The sequence below is a fragment of the Delphinus delphis genome, chromosome 19 (genome assembly GCF_949987515.2).
Source record: "Delphinus delphis chromosome 19, mDelDel1.2, whole genome shotgun sequence".
In the NCBI taxonomy this organism is placed as follows: domain Eukaryota; kingdom Metazoa; phylum Chordata; class Mammalia; order Artiodactyla; family Delphinidae; genus Delphinus; species Delphinus delphis.
Window position 1 is genome coordinate 28,889,448 of NC_082701.1, and position 19,698 is coordinate 28,909,145.

At 35.1% G+C, this 19,698-nt stretch overlaps 1 protein-coding gene across 1 annotated transcript in view; it reads right to left on the reverse strand.

The window, feature by feature from the left end:
* The window catches only part of BRIP1 (BRCA1 interacting DNA helicase 1), a 195,935-nt gene that overhangs the window by 168,329 nt on the left and 7,908 nt on the right, over positions 1–19,698 (reverse strand). The window contains 2 exon segments of the mRNA XM_059996631.1: positions 14,078–14,197; positions 15,757–15,884. Coding sequence (XP_059852614.1) covers positions 14,078–14,197; positions 15,757–15,884 — 248 coding nt within the window.

Genomic DNA, 19,698 nt, shown 5'->3' on the forward strand with positions numbered 1-19,698 from the left:
GGGCTTCCCTGGTGGTACAGTGGTTGAGAATCTGCCTGCCAATGCAGGGGACACGGGTTTGAGCCCTGGTCTGGGAAGATCCCACATGCTGCGGAGCCACTAGGCCCATGAGCCACAACTACTGAGCCTGCGCATCTGGAGCCTGTGCTCCATAGCAAGAGAGGCCACGATAGTGAGAGGCCCACGCACCACGATGAGGAGTGGCCCCTGCTTGCCACAACTAGAGAAAGCCTCGCACAGAAACGAAGACCCAACACAGCCAAAAATAAAAATATTAATTAATTAATTAAAAATAAAAAAAGAGGTGAACTCCTTACCTCAAATCTCAGTTTGGCCATGTGACTTGCTTTGGTGACTGGGATATTAGGAAATGTGGCATAAACAGAGGCTCAAAAGGTATTTTGCACATTGGGGTTTGCTCTCTTGCTGTTCCTGGAACCTTGGGGCCACCATATATATAAGCTGGGATTAGTCTGCTGGATGATGAGAGGTACCCACGCCATGGTCCCATGGTCCTAGTCAGCTGCCAACCAAGCCTAAGAAGCAGAGTCGCCTTGCTGACTTGCAGCTGACCTGCAACTGACCACGGATGCATGAGTGGACCAGCTGAGATCAGCAGAAGAAATGCCCAGCTGAGCCCAGCCTAAATTGCTGACCCTCAGAATAGGAAGCTAAATAAATGGTTGATTGGTTACACAGCAATTGGTAAAAAATTGTGTGTGTGTGTGTGTGTGTGTGTGTGTGTGTCTGTGTGTAAAAGGATAGCAAGCAAAATAACAAGGGGTTGATACTAAGGTGATAGTTGAATTAAAGATTAACGTTAATAACTTGAGTATGCATTTTGGTGGTTTCCAAATTTTCACTAAGGAATAGATAATGCTTTTGTATTCAAAAAAGGTCAATGTCATTAAAATACATATAATAAAATTCAACATCAAAAAAGTATTTTTCATTATTTTCACTAAATATTGAGAGTCTAAGAAATATGGACATTCTTGACCCAATACATTTGAATGAGTTAACAGATTTTAAGCTCTATCAGAATTTGTAGATAAATAGTTACAGATATACAGAAAACTAAGTAAATGACAAGACAAATATTAAGCACTAGAAAAAATAAAACCTAGTTTGGGGAAAGAACTGTAATCATAATCTAACACTTGGCTCAGTTTTTAATGATATTTACATAATTACAATAATGTAAACATCAAATATTGTGAGGCTTGAGGGGAAAAAGTAATGAGAAAATTAGAAAGAACAGGGGACTTCCCTGGTGGTACAGTGGTAGAGAATCTGCCTTCCAACGCAGAGGATGTGGGTTCGATCCCTGGTCGGGGAACTAAGATCCCACATGCCGTGGGGCAACTAAGCCTGCCCACCACAACTACTGAGCTCACGTGCCTCAACGAGAGAGCCCGCATGCTGCAAACAACAGAGCCCATGCGCTCTGGAGCTCACGTGCCCTGGAGCGCATGCCACAACTAGAGAGAAGCCTGCACATTACAAGTACAAAAGCCCATGCACCGCAATGAAAGATCTTGCATGCCTCAATGAAGATCCTGCGTGCTGCAACTAAGACCTGACGCAGCCCAAAAAAGAAAGGACAGTAGGAAGACAATGGAAGGAAAATGGAAGGCATCCAAAACTGAAAATTCAAGAAAAAGGCAGAACATGCTTGTTACTTTTTTAAAAAAACAGATAAATATCAGAATAAACAGGTAAAATGATTAAGTTACTGACTTCAGATAGGGGGAACTGGTAGAGACTAGAACTAGGGCAGAGGTCTACTGCTTTTTGTTTGAAGCCATGTAGAACTCTTTGACTCTGACTATACACATATATGTTTTGAAAAATATTAAAAATTTTAAAAAAAAGGCCAGGAACCAATCCAAGTATATATAACAATTTAGTATATGATAACAGCAAAGGAAAAATTAAATCAGGAAAAATTATTCTTTAGTTGACCCTAGGACAATTGATCATCTATTTGGAAAAGAATGCAGTTAGAACCTGGCCTCATACATATATTAAAATAAACTCTATAAATAAGAGGGTTAAATGTAAAAAAAAACAAAAAACAAAATTTAACTATAACAGAACTATGAAAAGTATCTGTTGTAAATTTACACAAAAAGATCCAGAAAGATTCTCATGAAAGCGTTACTCTTGTTTACTTCTGGGAAGCAGAAAGGGGGATGGAAGTAATAGTTTAAGGGAGAATATTTAACTTTTTACTCTGTACTGCTTTATATTGTTAAAGGTTTTTCAAACAATGTATATTCCTCATAATTTTTTTTAAAATTTGAGTTTAAAACTTCCTTTGACTCTTTAGTAGGTAAAATACACAAAATGTTTAAGATAATTTAATCTTCCCCAACTGTAGACTATTTAAAAGAAGATATTTTAAGGCCAGACATACTGAATAATAAAATCTCTTTTCTCTTGGCAAGTAACTTTGTTTTTTCCTCATAAGCCAACAGGAAAACAAAAAATTTTCCCAGCCATTCCTTTTCTCTCCTTTCCATGAATCTATATTCAGCTCAATTTTAGAACTAGACTCAAATCACAGTTCTACCATATATCCATAATTATGACCATTGTCAAATAATCTAGTATCTTTGGGCTCCAATTTTCTTATCTATAAAATGAGACTAATATCCGCTCTATTTTCTTCACAGAGTTCATGTAAGGATATATGAGAGAACGTACAAACTGCCTGGCACACGTACATGTTCCAAAAAGCTATCATTATATCATTATTATTAACTGTCAAAGAAATGTAAGTTATTGTTTTTAAGTGTTTGGCATATAATGGTTTTCAAAAATTTTGCTGTCTTGAATAAACTATACTTCAACTAGATGGTCATATTATTTAACAGTGTGGTCACAGAGTAGCTACAGAAAACAAAAGTTGTTTCTAATCTTTTGTTTATATTAAGCACCAATTTACCTCTTGGTCCCTGAAATCATTATTTGATCTTTTATTTTTGTGTGCTAGTACATAAACTACAACCAAAATGTACTGCAGAAGAAGCAAAAAAACATTTAAAAACCTGCTTTCAGTCTCCTCTATTTAACAGTACTGTCACACCTTTTTAAGTATATGGATCTGAGTAAAAGCTGTAAGCCACAAGAAATGGTGGTAAAGAGTACATTTTCTTAACTTTAGCCATTTTTCCATTCATTTATTCAACAAATATAAGCACAGGTCCTGTGCCAGATGCTGGTTATAAAAAAGTGAACAAGAGAGACAATACACTTGTCCTTATGGACAGCCTGGCAAGGAGGCAAGTAAAACCATGAAACCTATAAATAAATATGTAATCATAAACTTTGGTAAGCATCATAAAAGAACAGGGTGTTGAGAGAGAGAGACTGAAAGAGGAACTAATATTAAATGAAGTATCTACATAATATTACCTGTGAAAGTATATAAATGAACTGTCTTTAATCTAAAGGTCATCGGGAAGAGTTGATTCAGAGGCAGAATAGTGAGGTGGCTGAAAGGATTAATTCTAGAGCCAGAATGCCTGAGTTTTAAACCAGCCTCTACTCATCAGCTTCGTGACATGAACTTAAACTATCTGTGACTCAATTTCCTCTTCTGTCATTGAAGAAAATATTAACACTTTCCTCATAAGGTTATTATAGGGATTCAATTAAATTCTTTTGTTTTATTTTGAAAATTGTCAAATCCACTGAAAACTTAAAAGGACCTGCAATAAGTATTAACTCACATGAACCTGTATTTACCAGGTAAATTAGTATTTCTAGACTATTTAAGAGTTCCTGAAACACAGTAAGCATTATTTCACTATACAAGCAGTTATTTTAAATAAAAAGTACAGTAAAACTATGAGAAAATGACTTGTAAAATAACAGCTTTTCAAAATAAATTGGTCATTTTCTCCTGAGAATATCCTCAGCATTAAAGGGAGATACGGAGGGGAAGAGGGGGAGGAAAGAGAGGGAGAGAAAAAGAGAGACAGAGAGAAAAGTAAAGGCAGGGTTTAAGAGGAAGAAAAACAGACCAAGGCTTTGCCCAACACCAACACTTTACCTGAAGATCAACAGCGCACTCTGCTGGACCCACCTCTTTTCTACACACTAGGCAAAAATAAACACTACTTTTTCTAGAAGTATATACACAATGTTAGCACTTGTTTAATAAACAGCAGGTATAAGCATAAGAATGTGTCTGTGAGAATACCTCACTCATTGTGAGGATTTGCTAAAAGAATTAAGAGAATACGTATAAATAAATTCTCGAGAAAATGGTTATGAGCGGTAGAGCAAGGTAATATCAGAATTTTAACATTCTATTCTAAAATATGTTTTTTCTTAACTATATTTTGACCACACGGAGACTGATGCCTCACTAGATCCTTGACAATATGAATTATCCTTGATCCTTGGTAATATGAATTATCTGTATAAAAACATGAATCTAAAATGTAAAGAGGGACTTCTCTGGCGGTCCAGTGGTTAACTCTCTGTGCTTCCACTGCAAGGGGCATGGGTTCAATCCCTGGTAGGGGGAATTAAGATCCCACATGCCGCATGGTGAGAACAAAAAGAAATACATACATAAATACATAAATAAAATGTAGGCAGGCAAGAATATACAATGGAGAAAAGGCACCCTCTTCAATAAGTGGTGCTCGGAAAACTGGACAGCTACATGTAAAAGAATGAAATTAGAACACTTCCTAACACCATACACAAAAATAAACTCAAGATGGATTAAAGACCTAAATATAAGACCAGATGCTATAAAACTCGTAGAGGAAAACATAGGCAGAACACTCTATGACATAAATCACAGCAACATCCTTTTTGACCCACCTCATAGAGTAATGGAAATAAAAACAAAAATAAACAAATGGGACGTAATGAAACTTCAAAGCTTTTGCACAGCAAAGGAAACCATAAGCAAGATGAAAAGACAACCCTCAGAATGGGAGAAAATATTTGCAAATGAAGCAACTGACAAAGGATTAATCTCCAAAATATACAAGCAGCTCATGCAGCTCAATATCAAAAAAACAAACAACCCAGTGCAAAAATGGGCGGAAGACCTACAGACATTTCTCCAAAGAAGATACACAGATGGCCAACAAACACATGAAAAGATGCTCAATATCACTAATCATTAGAGAAATGCAAATCAAAACTACAATGAGGTATTACCTCACACTGGTCAGAATGGCCATCATCAAAATGTCTACAAACAATAAATGCTGGAGAGGGTGTGGAGAAGAGGGAACCCTCCTGCACTGTTGATGGGAATGTAAATTGGTGCAGCCATTATGGAGAAGAGTATGGAGATTCCTTAAAAAAACTAAAAATAGAACTACCATGTGACCCAGCAATCCCACTACTGGGCATATACCCTGAGAGAACCATAATTCAAAAAGAGTCATGTACCCCAATGTTCATTTTCAGCACTATTTACAGTAGCCAGGACATGGAAACAACCTAAATGTCCACTGACAGACGAGTGGATAAAGAAGTTGTGGCATATATATACAATGGAATATTACTCAGCCATAAAAAGAAACAAAATTGAGTTATTTGTAGTGAGGTGGATGGACCTAGAGTCTGTCATACAGAGTGAAGTCAAAAAGAGAAAAACAAATACTGTATGCTAACGCATATATATATGGAATCTAGAAAAATGGTACTGACGAACCTAGTGGTAGGGCAGGAATAAAGATGCAGACATTGAGAACGGACTTGAGGACATGGGGGTGGGGGGATGGGGAGGCTGGGACGTAGTGAGAGAGTAGCACTGACATATATACAAGTACCAAATGTAAAATAGATAGCTAGTGGGAAGCTGCTGCATACCACAGTGAGATCAGCTCGGTGCTTTGTGACAACCTAGAGGGGTAGGATAGGGAGGGTGGGAGGGAGGCTCAAGAGGGAAGGAATATGGGGATATATGTATGCATATACTTGATTCACTGTGTTGTACAGCAGAAGCTAACACAACATCATAAAGCAATTATACTCCAATAAAGATGTATTAAAAAATAATAAATAAGTAAAATGCAAGGAAAGGGAAAAAGCAGGGGACATTGGAAGGTAATTCATTTAAGAGAGGAGGTACTGACACCATTTTCTGACTTGAAGAGAGTGAGGAAACTGGAGATGATAGGAAGGTAAAAAGACAACTACCCAATTCAATTCACAGGTTGGAAGCTAAATTATTTTCATAAAAACTAAGACTTAAAAGAAAAACATAAAAAAGTTTAATGTCAAATTTAGAGGAAAACAGAAATCATTAAACTAATTTATCGTTTAATTTATGGAGGAGAGTTTTCCAGAAAATAATACAACTGCAGTTTTTAAATGTATGAAAACTGTAACATTTATATCTTTGTAGGGATAAGAGAACTAAACAATTAATATACCAATCCAAATAATTATTCTTCTAAAAAATAAATGCTCCCTAATATAATCTTATAAGGATCAAAATAGGAAAAGCATCATTAGAATTTAGAGGTATCACAGCTAAATGGGATATAAGGTATATTAAATCTAGTCCCACCCTCTTTTTCCTCCCATTTGAAGGAACAGGTCCTAAAAAGAAATGTTTCTTTCCCATGTTCCTCAATTTACTTTATTCAAATCTGTAGATAATCTAGATTAAAATATGATACCTAAATATGAGGCATATGATCTTTCAACATAAGAAAAGTTCTAAAATATGGACTGCATTTCTAAAATTACTTTATCTAAAAGTTTTGGTGATAAACTCACTTCAGAAACTGATATAAAATAAATATTAAACATTATGAAACTACATTTTTCTTCTACTTTTTATGAAATCACCTATCCCAGAATTTACAGAAAATATTTTTCGTGATTTATAGCAAGCCACTTTGCAATGATTTTAAAATGTTATACAATGGGGAAAGGACAGTCTCTTTAATAAATGGTGCTCGGAAAACTGGACAGCCACATGCAAAAGAATGAAACTGGACAACTATCTTACATTACCTACAAAAATTAACGCAAAATGGATTAAACACTTGGACCTCAGACCTGAAATCATAAAACTCCTGGAAGAAAACATAGGTGGGTAAACTCCTTGACAGAGGTCCTGGCAATAGTTTTTTGAATCTGACTCTAAAAGCAAAAGCAACAAAAGCAAAAATAAACAAGGGGGACTACATCAAACTAAAAAGCTTCGGCACAGCAAAGGAAACCATCAACAAAGTGAAAAGGCAACCTACTGAAAAGGAGAAAATATTTGCAAATCATGTACCTGATAAGGGACGAATATCTAATATACAAAGAATTCATACAACTCAATAGCAATCCGAACAAAAAATGGCAGAAGATATGAAGAGACATTTTCCCAGAGAAGACATACAGATGGCCAACAAGTATATGAAAAGATGCTCAACATAACTAATCATCAGGGAAATGCAAATCGAAATCACAATGAAACATCACCTCACACCTGTTAAAATGACTATTATCAAAAAGAGAAAAAACAGCAAGTATTGGCAAGGATGTGGAGAAAAGGGAATCCTTGTGAACTGTTGGCAGAATGTAAACTGATGCAGTCACTATGGAAACAGTATGAAAGTTACTCAGAAAAATTAAAAATAGAATAACCATATGATACAGGAATTCCACATCTGAGAATTTACCTGAAGAAAATGAAAACAGTAACTCAAAAAGATATATGCACTCCCATGTTCACTGCAGCATTACTTATAATGGCCAAGATATGGAAACAATATGTGTCCATAGATGGATGAATGCATAAAGAAAATGTGGTGTGTGTGTGTGTGTGTATATACACACACATATATATGTATGTGTATATATACACAATGGAATATTATTCAGCCATAAAAAAGAATAAAATCTTGCCATTTGGGACAACGTGGATGAACATGGAGGATATTACGTGTAGTGGAATAAGTCAGACTGAGAAAGGCAAATTTGTATGTAAAATCTAAAAACAAAAACAATGCAAAAACAAAAAAAACAAGCTCACAGATGCAGAGAACAGATTGGTGGCTGCTAGAGATGGCGGTGAAGAGCAGAAGAAATGGGTGAAGGAGGTCAAAAGGTACAAACTTCCAGTTATAAAATAAATAAGTCATGTGGATGTCATGTACAGGATGGTGATTACAGTTAATAATACTGTGTTAAATATTTGACAGCAGCTAAGAGAGTAAATCTTAAAAGCTCTCATCATAAGAAAAAAAAATCTTGTAACTATGTAAGGTGACAGATATTAACTAGACTAATGGTGATCATTTCGCAATGTATACAAATATTGAACCATTATGTTGTACACCTGAAACTAACATATTAAATGTTAATTATACCGTCATTAAAAAAGAGAAAGAGAAAAAAAGTTGTACCAGAAACCAAAGTAAATTTCTAGCAGGGAAAAACATATTACTATACTCAAAGACTCGTTTCTTTAAATAAATTACCCCTACGTGTATCCCCATTATTCTTTATTATATTATATCCATGAAAGTGTTTAGCCCTGGTTCTCTGAAAAACGAGAAGTATTATTTACTGCTAAATATCCATGTAAGATTTATTAAAAATATTACCATAAGCTTTTAAAATTAAGATGATAGCCAAAATACAAAAAACTACAGGTTTTCTTAACAATTTACTAAAATTCACTAACAATTTACTAAAGTACAAAAGGAAGAAACATTCACATTAGCTAAAACTTTACATTTTGTACTAATTATGTTTCTATTGTCACTGCTTACTCTATTTTTGTTAGAAACAAAAAAAATTACATTGAAAATACAGATCATTTTACCTAAGTATTTGTGGGGGTTTTCATAAAGTTACTTTATATATTCATGCTTTTCACTATAGACTACCAAAAAAAGAACAAATATTAGAGCTCGGCCATATGGTCTTTTCTGTCATTGCAAAAGTACTCTGGTGTCTGACAAATTTACTTTATGCATGCTTAATTAGTATGGCATGTATCACTTATGTCTTCTTACAAACAAAAGTTCTGTTGACTAGTGAAATGTTACCATTTGAGTTACTAGAGTTAGTTGAGATTTAGCTTCTTCAATAAATCTTCAAACTTATAAGAAATTGTCAGAAACCCATACCTTTAACATTATGAGTAATAAATCACCCATCTATGAAAAATTATTGCATTTCTAAAGCAATGTAGACCTATACCAGCTAAAGCCAAGGAAGAAAACTTGTAAGTTCTGGTTTAAAAATAAAACTGATATAAAGATATAGATACACATGTATAGATACAATTATACTTTGCCAATAAGAAGATCATAATAAATGATCAACATAGTACATAACCAAAACAAGAAATCAATCAAAGAACTTAGTTTAAAATTAAGATACTCAGCCAGGAGCACAGTAGCCCTGCTTATGGTCAACTGGTCTAGATCCTAAACAGGTTGAGCTATAAACATCTTTAACACATATTAAAAGAATTTGCTAATTATAAACCTAACTTCTGAAAATTAATATTATTAACCAGTATTATATAATACCTTTTATCAGCAACATACAAATATGTAAGTATTTGCTGCTACTACTACAACTGCTGATGATGATACTTTTACTACCACTTACCACTTAATAAGCTCCAAGATATGCCAGGTATAATCTAAGCACTTTATAAGTATTAACTTGTTTAATCCTCTAGCTGCCCTGTAAAATAGATACTATTACCATCCCCATTTAACAAATGGGAAAATGAAGTAGCAATAGTTTAAAACCTTAATCAAGGTTACAAAGGTTGTAAAGAGCAGAACTGTGATTAAAACCCAGGCACTCTGATTTGAGCTCATTCTCTTAACCAGTAAAAACAAAACGAAACAAAAAAAATCCTTAAAAAAACAAAAAACTTTATCTTATTTTAGCTATTATCAATCATATTATTCTATACTTGATTTCTTTAGCCTTGAGGCTTCTACATATTTTTTCCCTTATCTTGGTGCTAGAATACTGTTTACACGGCTCCAGAATTTCTGAGGCATTTTAGAGAATGTATAATAAAGTAATTAGAGCATTTGCCAGAGCATCAGACTCCTTAGGTAGGATCTAACTCCACTATTTGCCAGCTTTGTGACCTTAGGCAAATTACTTACTTCTCAGAGTTTCCTTATCTGTAAGATGAGAATAACAATAGTACCTGCCTCAAAGTCATTATAAGAATTCAATAAGATTCTACCAACAAATATTTATTGGGCAACTAATATATGCCATACACTGTTCTAGGTAGCCGAGATACCCGTGAAAAAGATTGACATTACATTCTAACAGGGCAAATAGATAATAAACAAGTAGACTAATAAATTCAAATAGTAAGGGCTATGAAGACAATAAGGTACAGTTAAAGAAAATGAGCAAGAAAACACTGGCAAACATAAAGCATATATTTTTACTGACATTAAAATCTCCTGAGATGACTTCTCCAAACATAAGGCTTCTCTGAAGATAACTGACTATTCTTTTCCCCCACTCAGTATTTTCAAGAATTTAAAAGAAGGCTCTTTGAGGGCAGGGATTATGGTATTCATTTACTCAGTCTACAACTAGGTTCCTGGCACTACGTTAGGTGCTTGAAACAAAAAGATGAATAAAACAGTCACAGTCTTCAAGGAGGTCTCAGAGAAACTGGTGTTGTCCATAATGGAACTAAGAGCCTGTGGAGAGGATATTAAGAGTAAGGTTAAGTGTTAAAAACTGGGAAGGAGGGACTTCCCTCGTGGTCCAGTGGTTAAGAATCCGCCTTCCAATGCAGGGGATGTGGGTTCGATCCCCAGTCAGGGAACTAGGATCCTACATGCCGCAGGGCAACTAAGCCCACGCACCACAACTACTGAGCCTGCGTGTCACAACTGGTGACCCCACGTGCCACAACTATAGAGCCCACGCACTCTGGACCCCACATGACACAACTAGAGAGCCTGCACACCACAACTACTGAGCCCTGTGCACTCTGGAGCCCGCACACCACAACTAGAGAGAAGCCTGTACACTGAAACGAAGAGCCTGTGCGCCACAACGAAAGATCCCGTGTGCCACAGCTAAGACCTGATGCAAAGAGGAAATAGGCAATCTACCTGAAAAAGAATTCAGAGTAATGATAGTAAAGATGATCCAAAATCTTGGAAATAAAATGGAGAAAATACAAGAAACGTTTAACAAGAACCTAGAAGAACTAAAGAGCAAACAAACAATGATGAAAAACACAATAAATGAAATTAAAAATTCTCCAGAAGGGATCAATAGCAGAATAAATGAGGCAGAAAAACATATAAGTGACCTGGAAGATAAAATAGTGGAAATAACTACTGCAGAGCAGAATTAAGAAAAAAGAATGAAAAGAATTGAGGACAGTCTCAGAGACCTCTAGGACAACATTAAACGCACCAACATTCGAATTATAGGAGTCCCAGAAGAAGAGAAAAAGAAAGGGACTGAGAAAACATTTGAAGAGATTATAGTTGAAAACTTCCCTAATACGGGAAAGGAAATAGTCAATGAAGTCCAAAAAGCACAGAAAAGTCCCATACAGGATAAATCCAAAGAGAAACATGCCAAAACACATATTAATCAGACTACCAAAAATTAACTATAAAGAAAATATATTAAAAGCAGCAAGGGAAAAACAACATATACAAGGGAATCCCCATAAGGTTAACAGCTGATCTTTCAGCAAAAAACTCTGCAAGACAGAAGGGAGTGGCAGGACATATTTAAAGTGATGAAAGGGAAAAACCTACAACCAAGATTACTCTACCCAGCAAGGATCTCATTTCACATTTGACAGAGAAATTAAAACCTTTACAGACAAGCAAAAGCTAAGAGAATTCAGCACGCCCAAACCAGCTTTACAACAAATCCTAAAGGAACTTCTCTTGGCAGGAAACACAAGAGAAGGAAAAGGCCTACAATAACAAACCCAAAACAATTAAGAAAATGGTAATAGGAACATACATATCCATACAATTATACTCCAATAAAGATGATAAAAAAAAAACACCTGATGCAGCCAAAAATAATAAAATAATAAATTAATTAATTTAATTACATAAAATAAAAATAAAATGTTAATTAAAAAAAAAGAAAATGTTCTTGAGAAATACAAGGAACATTCCAGATGAGAATCTAACTCAAAATTGGGGACACCAAGGAAGGCTTCCTGAAGGATTATCAGAAGTCAGACAAAAAAAGTGGAAAAGAGGAGAAGGGGCAAAAGAATGCAAAAAGTTTATAATGGCCTAAAGACTGTACCGGTAAACAGGAGCTTTATAAGCCATCTAAAGACTTCTGGAATTTGTCAGTGAGTTGTTTCATCCCCTACCTGAAAAACTAAAAATACAGACAGACTATATGAAACAATAGTTTTTAAGATACAGGACATCAGGTAAGGAAGAGTGATCCCTGAGAGATGGGAAACAAATGAGAGTAAGCCTTATGATTCTTTCAGCTTGTTGTCCTGAGAGTTTGCATGCTGTGGCATGGGGAAGGGGAACCCAGATATAGCCCAGCAAACCCAAGTTGAAGAGACACTGCTGAGAGTCCAGGGAGACCAAGACTAAAGTTCACAGAGAAGAAAGCAGAATGGAGAGTGCTGCACAAAGAATGCACTCCAGAGATCTGCAGAAGGACCTCTCAAGTATCTACTAGAGTACTGATCAGCACATGCCAATGAGGAAACAATCCAAGATAGTGGCAAGAACCACCTGAAATGATGAGACACCCACAGACAGCATGGAACAGTACCTGTTCCCACCAGCCAGGCTGGAAAACTTCACAATTCATGGAGCATTAGGTAGAGGACTCAAAAGGAGGTAGCCTCTACTGAGGTAGCCCAAAACTAAACCCGGCTCAGGTCCTACCTAACAAATCCTAAAAGCAAGAACCAAAAGGATCAAGCTGATTCCAAGTAATTTAACTGCATCCCAGAGCAAAACTCAAGAGTACTTATAGAAATACAATAATATCCAGTACCCAACAAGGTAAACTTCACAATATTTGGAATTCAATAAAAAATTCCAGGCATGATTCCATTTATATAAAACTATATAAATGAAACATATTTCATTATACAATATCAAAAAGTCACGTATACAATATCACCACCAATAAATATCATCAGTCTTTAAGTATCAGAAAACTGCTAAGCTCACAGTAGTATACACAATTTTTCAAAATTCTGATTTTTCACTGAAAACTCAAATTTTATCAGGCTCACTTTGTTTATTTTCGAGAATTACCGAAGTTAGTCTCAGTTATTCTTTCAAGTAAAAACAATGTTCTGTGAAAAAAGTGGCTAGTTCAGCTCACAATCCAAACAATCCTATAAGTGCTTTCCCTCAAGAAAACCATCCTACTCCTGAATGCAGAAGTGATTTACGAAAACTACTCTATTCTTCACACAGAATGTTAAAAATCTCAAGGGTGAAGATTTAATAAAGTTAGTAATTTTTACTGCTTCATCAAGGACTTAAATGAAACTGGCTTTTCTTAACTGTGCATTAACAACAGTGAAGAAAATAACTATTAATACAGGTTGATGCCACTACCCTTATTGTGCTAAAGCACCAACAGTTTTACCAACCTATGCTTTTGTACCATCAGTGCAAATGTCAAAGACGGTAAAAAAAAAAAAAAAAAAAGGTAAGTAACATCTTAACATCACTATGAAAATACGTTTGACCTCACAGACTATCTGGAAAAAAATCTCAGGAATCTCCAGAGCTCCCTGGACTACTCCTTTGAGAACTAATGCCCTAAGGACACTGAAAGAACTCTAGGAAGTAGAGTTCACAAACATTAGAATGTAAAAGAGGAAAAAAACTTTCAGATCTCGTTCTAGTCCAATTCTCTTATTTTATAAATGAGGAAACTGGGGCACAAAGAGCATAGGTTTACCATCTCACACAGCAGAAGACATGTGACAGCACTTAGCACCTCTGAGTTGTTTTCTACTCTTCTTTGATTACACTATTCTTCATCTTTTTCAAAAATGGATTTAGCAAATTCCACATTTTCCTTCTTTAAACTGAACAATGGCATAAATACATACATTTTGTGGAGAAAAGGAGTTTGTCTTTCCTAATGGGGAGTTGAGTTTTGTGGTCTTTCCTGAAGCAACTTTTGCATCCAAATGGTGCACCTCCTTTTCAAAACAATGACGTTTTCTAATCTGTAAATACAGAACCAAAATAAAATTTATTGTAACTAGGAAGTTTGATGAGGCTAGTTGCTCTCAAAGATCAGAATAGCTATAACGTGTTTTCAGCATTAAAAAAAATGACTATTTCTCACTGGCAACAATCAAAAAGTTTCTAAAAACAAATAGGCACCTTATTATAAGACTTAAATAAAACAGAATACAGTAATACCTCTCAAATTCCGACCAAAATAGCTTTAATTAATGATGTGGCAAAACTATAGCATTGTAAAATGATCTTCCCATAAAACAGTCCCACCATATGGATACCAAGAATAGTATTATGGCAAAGTCCGATTACATATCTAATTGGAAAATAAAAGTAAATAAAAATGGAAACCTTATTCTAAATTGAAAAAAAAAACATAGAATAAAAACTTTAAATGTAAATATTCATTATTTCCTACCTGATGAAATAAATTACTTGATTACTATTATTATATTACTTACTAGATATTTGATAATCCAAATTGTATTTGACTAAATTTCTTTTATAAACACCACTGTTTTCTTTCCAAACTATCTATGCTTTTTCTTACTTGCCAAAACCTATTTACTTAAATTATAAAGAGGAAAAGAAGCATTTCTGTCGATAATTCCATTCCTACAAAAAAGAAATGAGAGCCAATGAAGTCAGGGAATAAATGCTATATGTTGAGCTCTACCTCACAACATCCAACTCTAAGTACACATTTTGTGGGAAAGAAATCTCTAGAGATACTTCATTTGTAATTGGTGATTTTCCAAATATAAAACTAGAAAACGATTTCATTCTATTTCTAAAAACAAGGTTTAATCATGGAAGTTAATAAAGATTGTAAATGGAACAGATAAACTACATAAAAATGCAAATACCTTTTGAGTATATTCAATTAAAAATATACAATTATCTACAAAGGACATGTTAATTTAATAATCTTTTTTATTTGTAACTAAGTCTATTAAAGTCCATCCTCCTTACCTCAATGCCATGAACTCTATGAGAAAACACTGTTTTCACCTATGAAAACATTTCATTTAAAATTTCTAGTAATTTCGGTTCTTCAATAATTTTTAGAAATAAACATATTTTATAACGTATTGATACTAAAAACTCAATAAATAACAGTAAACCTTGTCATTACATTAAAACTATCAATACCAAAAGTATCTATGACCTAAATATTCATATCAGAGGTATATTAGCCAAAAGAAAATGCCATTATTAGATAAAAACAACAGAGGAGTTAAAAAGTACCAAGTAGCTGTTATTGATACATGCCTTAAGTAAATATTTTATTGTCAAATTCCTTATATATAAGAAAGCACCATTCAGTTTCACTTTAATGACATGCTACTATGAATAATTTACTATAATAAACTCCTTTGTAATGAGTAACTCTATACAATGAAATTATAATAATTTACCATTTAATTCATATCTGACACTACCCAAAATAATCTCTACAGATGCCACTGAAAAATGATTGATACTTGACTACCTTGTTCAGCTATAACTAATGGGATTATTCCACTGCCAATAAACTGTTTACCTGCTGTGTAGTTTCTAAGGGTCGAATTCTTTTCTTCTCTACTTGAAAATCATCATTTTCATCTCTGTACATGGATGCCTGTTTCTTAGCAGATAGCTTTGCAGCCAGTGTAGTTTTTTCAGGAGAGTCTTATATAAGAAGTCATAAAAAATCAGTATAAATAACTTACATTTAGGTAATATTTTTAGAAAAAAATTGAAATCAAGATGTAAGACTTTAATCTGTAAAAATATTGAATCACTATGCTGTACACCCAAAACTAAGATAATACTGTAAATAAACTATGCTTCAACTTTAAAAAAGATGTTAAGACTTATTTCTAAAAACTTCATAACATAGTTTAAAATAGGAAATGCTAAACATCTTTAAAAGCACTTATTTACCGCTCAGTATACTTTAACAAAGACACAGCAAACATTTTTAGAAATATGCTTTCAAGAGGGACGCCTATAAATGGTGCTGGGAAAACTGGACAGCTACATGTAAAAAAATGAAATTAGAACATTCTTTAACACCATACACAAAAATAAACTCAAAATGGATTAAAGACCTAAATGTAAGATGGGATACTATAAAAAAACTCTTAGAGGAAAACACAGGCAGAACACTCTTTGACATAAATCGCAGAAATATCTTTTTCAATCCATCTCCCTGAGTAATGGAAATAAAAACAAAAATAAACAAATGGATGTACACTACCAAATGTAAAATAGATAGCTAGCGGGAAGCAGACTCATACATCAGCTCAGTGCTTTGTGACCACCTAGAGGGGTGGGACAGGGAGGGTGGGAGGGAAATGCAAGAGGGAGGGGATATGGGGATATATGCATACATATAGCTGATTCACTTTGCTATACACCAGAAACTAACACAACAATGTAAAGCAAGTATACCCCAATAAAGATGTTAAAAAAAAATAAAAGGAACCTAATTAAACTCAAAAGCTTTTGCACAGCAAAGGAGATGATAAACAAAACAAAAAGACAACCTGCAGAATGGGAGAAAATATATGCTCTTGGGTTGAAAGAATCAACATTGTGAAAATGACTATACTACCCAAATCAATCTACAGATTCAATGCAATCCCTATCAAACTACCAATGGCATTCTTCACAGAATTAGAACAAAAAATCTCACAATTCGTATGGAAACACAAAAGACCCCCAATAGCCAAAGCAATCTTGAGAAAGAAAATATACTTTGAGGAATCAGCCTCCCCGACTTCAAACTATACCACAAAGCTACAGTAATCAAGACAGTATGGTACTGGCACAAAAACAGAAATATGGATCAATGGTACAGGATAGAATGCCCAAAGATAAACCCATGCACATATGGGCACCTAACTTACGACAAAGGAGGCAAGAACATACAACAGTGAAAAGACAGCCTCTTCAATAAGTGGTGCTGGGAAAACTGGACAGCTACATGTCAAAGAATGAAATTAGAACACTTCCTAACACCATACACAAAACTAAACTCCAAATGAATTAAAGACTTAAATGTAAGACCAGACACTATAAAACTTTTAAAGGAAAACATAGGAAAAACACTCTTTAACATAAACCACAGCGAGATCTTTTTTGACCCACCTCCCAGAGTAACAGAAATAAAAACAAAAATAAACAAATGGGACTTAATTAAACTTAAAAGCTTTTGCACAGCAAAGGAAACCATAAACAAGACAAAAAGACAACCCTCAGAATGGGAGAAAACATTTGCAAATGAAACAACAGACAAAGGATTAATCTTGAAAATATACAAGCAGCTCTTGGAGCTCAATATCAAAAATCAAACAATCCAGTTAAAAAATGGGCAGAAGACCTAAATAGACATTTCACTAAGGAAGACATACAGATGGCCAAGAGGCACATGAAAAGATGCTCAACATCACTAATTATTAGAGAAATGTAAATCAAAACTACAGTGAGGTATCACCTCACGCTGGTCAGAATAGCCATTATCAAAAAACCTAGAAACAGTAAATGCTGGAAAGGGTGTGGTGAAAAGGGAACCCTCCTACACCATTGGTGGGAATATAAATTGATAAAACTACTATAGAAAACAGCATGAAGGTTCCTTAAAAAACTAAAAGTAGAACTACCATATGACCCAGCAATTCCACTACTTACAATAGCCAGGACATGGAACCAACCTAAATGTCCATCGACAGATGAATGGATAAAGAAGATGTGGCACATATATACAATGGAATATTACTCAGCCATAAAAAGAAATGAAATGGAGTTATTTGTAGTGAGGTAGATGGACACAGAGTCTGTCATACAGAGTGAGGTAAGTCAGAAAGAGAAAAACAAATACTGTATGCTAACACATGTATATGGAATCTAAAAAAAAAAAAATGGTACTGATGAACCTAGTTGCAGGGCAGGAATAAAGAAGCAGACATACAGAATGGACCTGATGACACGGGGCGGGAGGGCAAAGCTGGGGCAAAGTGAGAGTAGCATCGACATACATACACTACCGAATGTAAAATAGTTGGCTGGTGGGAAGCAGCAGCATAGCACAGAGAGACTGGCTTGGTGCTTTGCAATGACCTAGAGGGGTGGGATAGGAAGGATGGGAGAGAGGCTCAAGAGGGAGGGGATATGGGGACAGGTGTATGCATATGGCTGATTCGCTTTGTTGTGCAACAGAAACTAACAATTATACTCCAATAAAGATTAAAAAAAAAAGATTATCAACCTCATTCGTTACCACAGAGATAACAATTAAAATTCACGAGAACAACACACAGGCACCATAACGACTAAAACTTAAAAAGACTTGAATATCAAGTGATAACAAGAATGCTGGGGGCTTCCCTGGTGGTGCAGTGGTTAAGAATCTGCCTGCCAATGCAGGGGACACGGGTTCGAGCCCTGGTCCGGGAAGATCCCACATGCCGCGGAGCAACTAAGCCCGTGTGCCACAACTACTGAGCCTGCGCTCTAGAGCCCACGTGCCACAACTACTGAAGCCTGCGCACCTACAGCCTGTGCTCCACAACAACAGAAGCCACCACAATGAGAAGCCCGCACACTGCAACAAAGAGTAGACCCCACTCGCCACAACTAGAGAAAGCCCGCGAGCAGCAACAAAGACCCAACGCAGGCAAAAATAAAATATAAATTAAATTAATAAATTTTAAAAAAAAGAATGTTGAACAATGTAACTTCCATATACTACTGGATGTAGAGTCGGGGCAGGGGGGATGAATAAATTGGTTCAACCATTTTGGAAAACGTTGGCAGTATCCACTATAGTTCAACATATGCATACACTATGACCAGCAATTCCATTCCTAGATCTATATCTAATAGAAAGGGTTTACCTATCTGTACCAGAATGAACAAGAATGTTCATAATAGCTTTAATAACCAAAATTAGAAACCACCCAAACGTCTAACAATTGTAGAATAAAATAATAAATTATGGTATATAATTTATTATATACCACAAAATACAGCAATAAGAACTACTGCTATATACAACACAAATTAATCTGAGAAATATGTTAAGTAAAAGCTGACAGACACAAGAGTACAGATATAATTCCATTTCTATAAAGAAGCAAAACTCATCAATGGTGACAGAGGGAGGATAGCTACTACCTGTGGAGAGAGAGAATAGTGACAGGAAAAGAACATGAGAAGTGCCACTGGGGTGTTGGCTATGTCCTATTTTTCATCTAGTGGTAGTTACACGAGTGTGTTTACTTTGTGAAAATTCATCAAGCTATACACATAGAATTTGTGCATTTTTCTGTATTTAGGTTATATTTTTAAAGAATTTACTTAAAAATGTAAAGAGAGCATCAGAATACAACCCAGATTTACCCCATCTGATCCTTGAAGAGACTACTCTAAACAACTCTAACTCACAATTACATTAAAATTCAAGTGTATTGAAAACTGATTTTTACAAAGGCACAAAGGC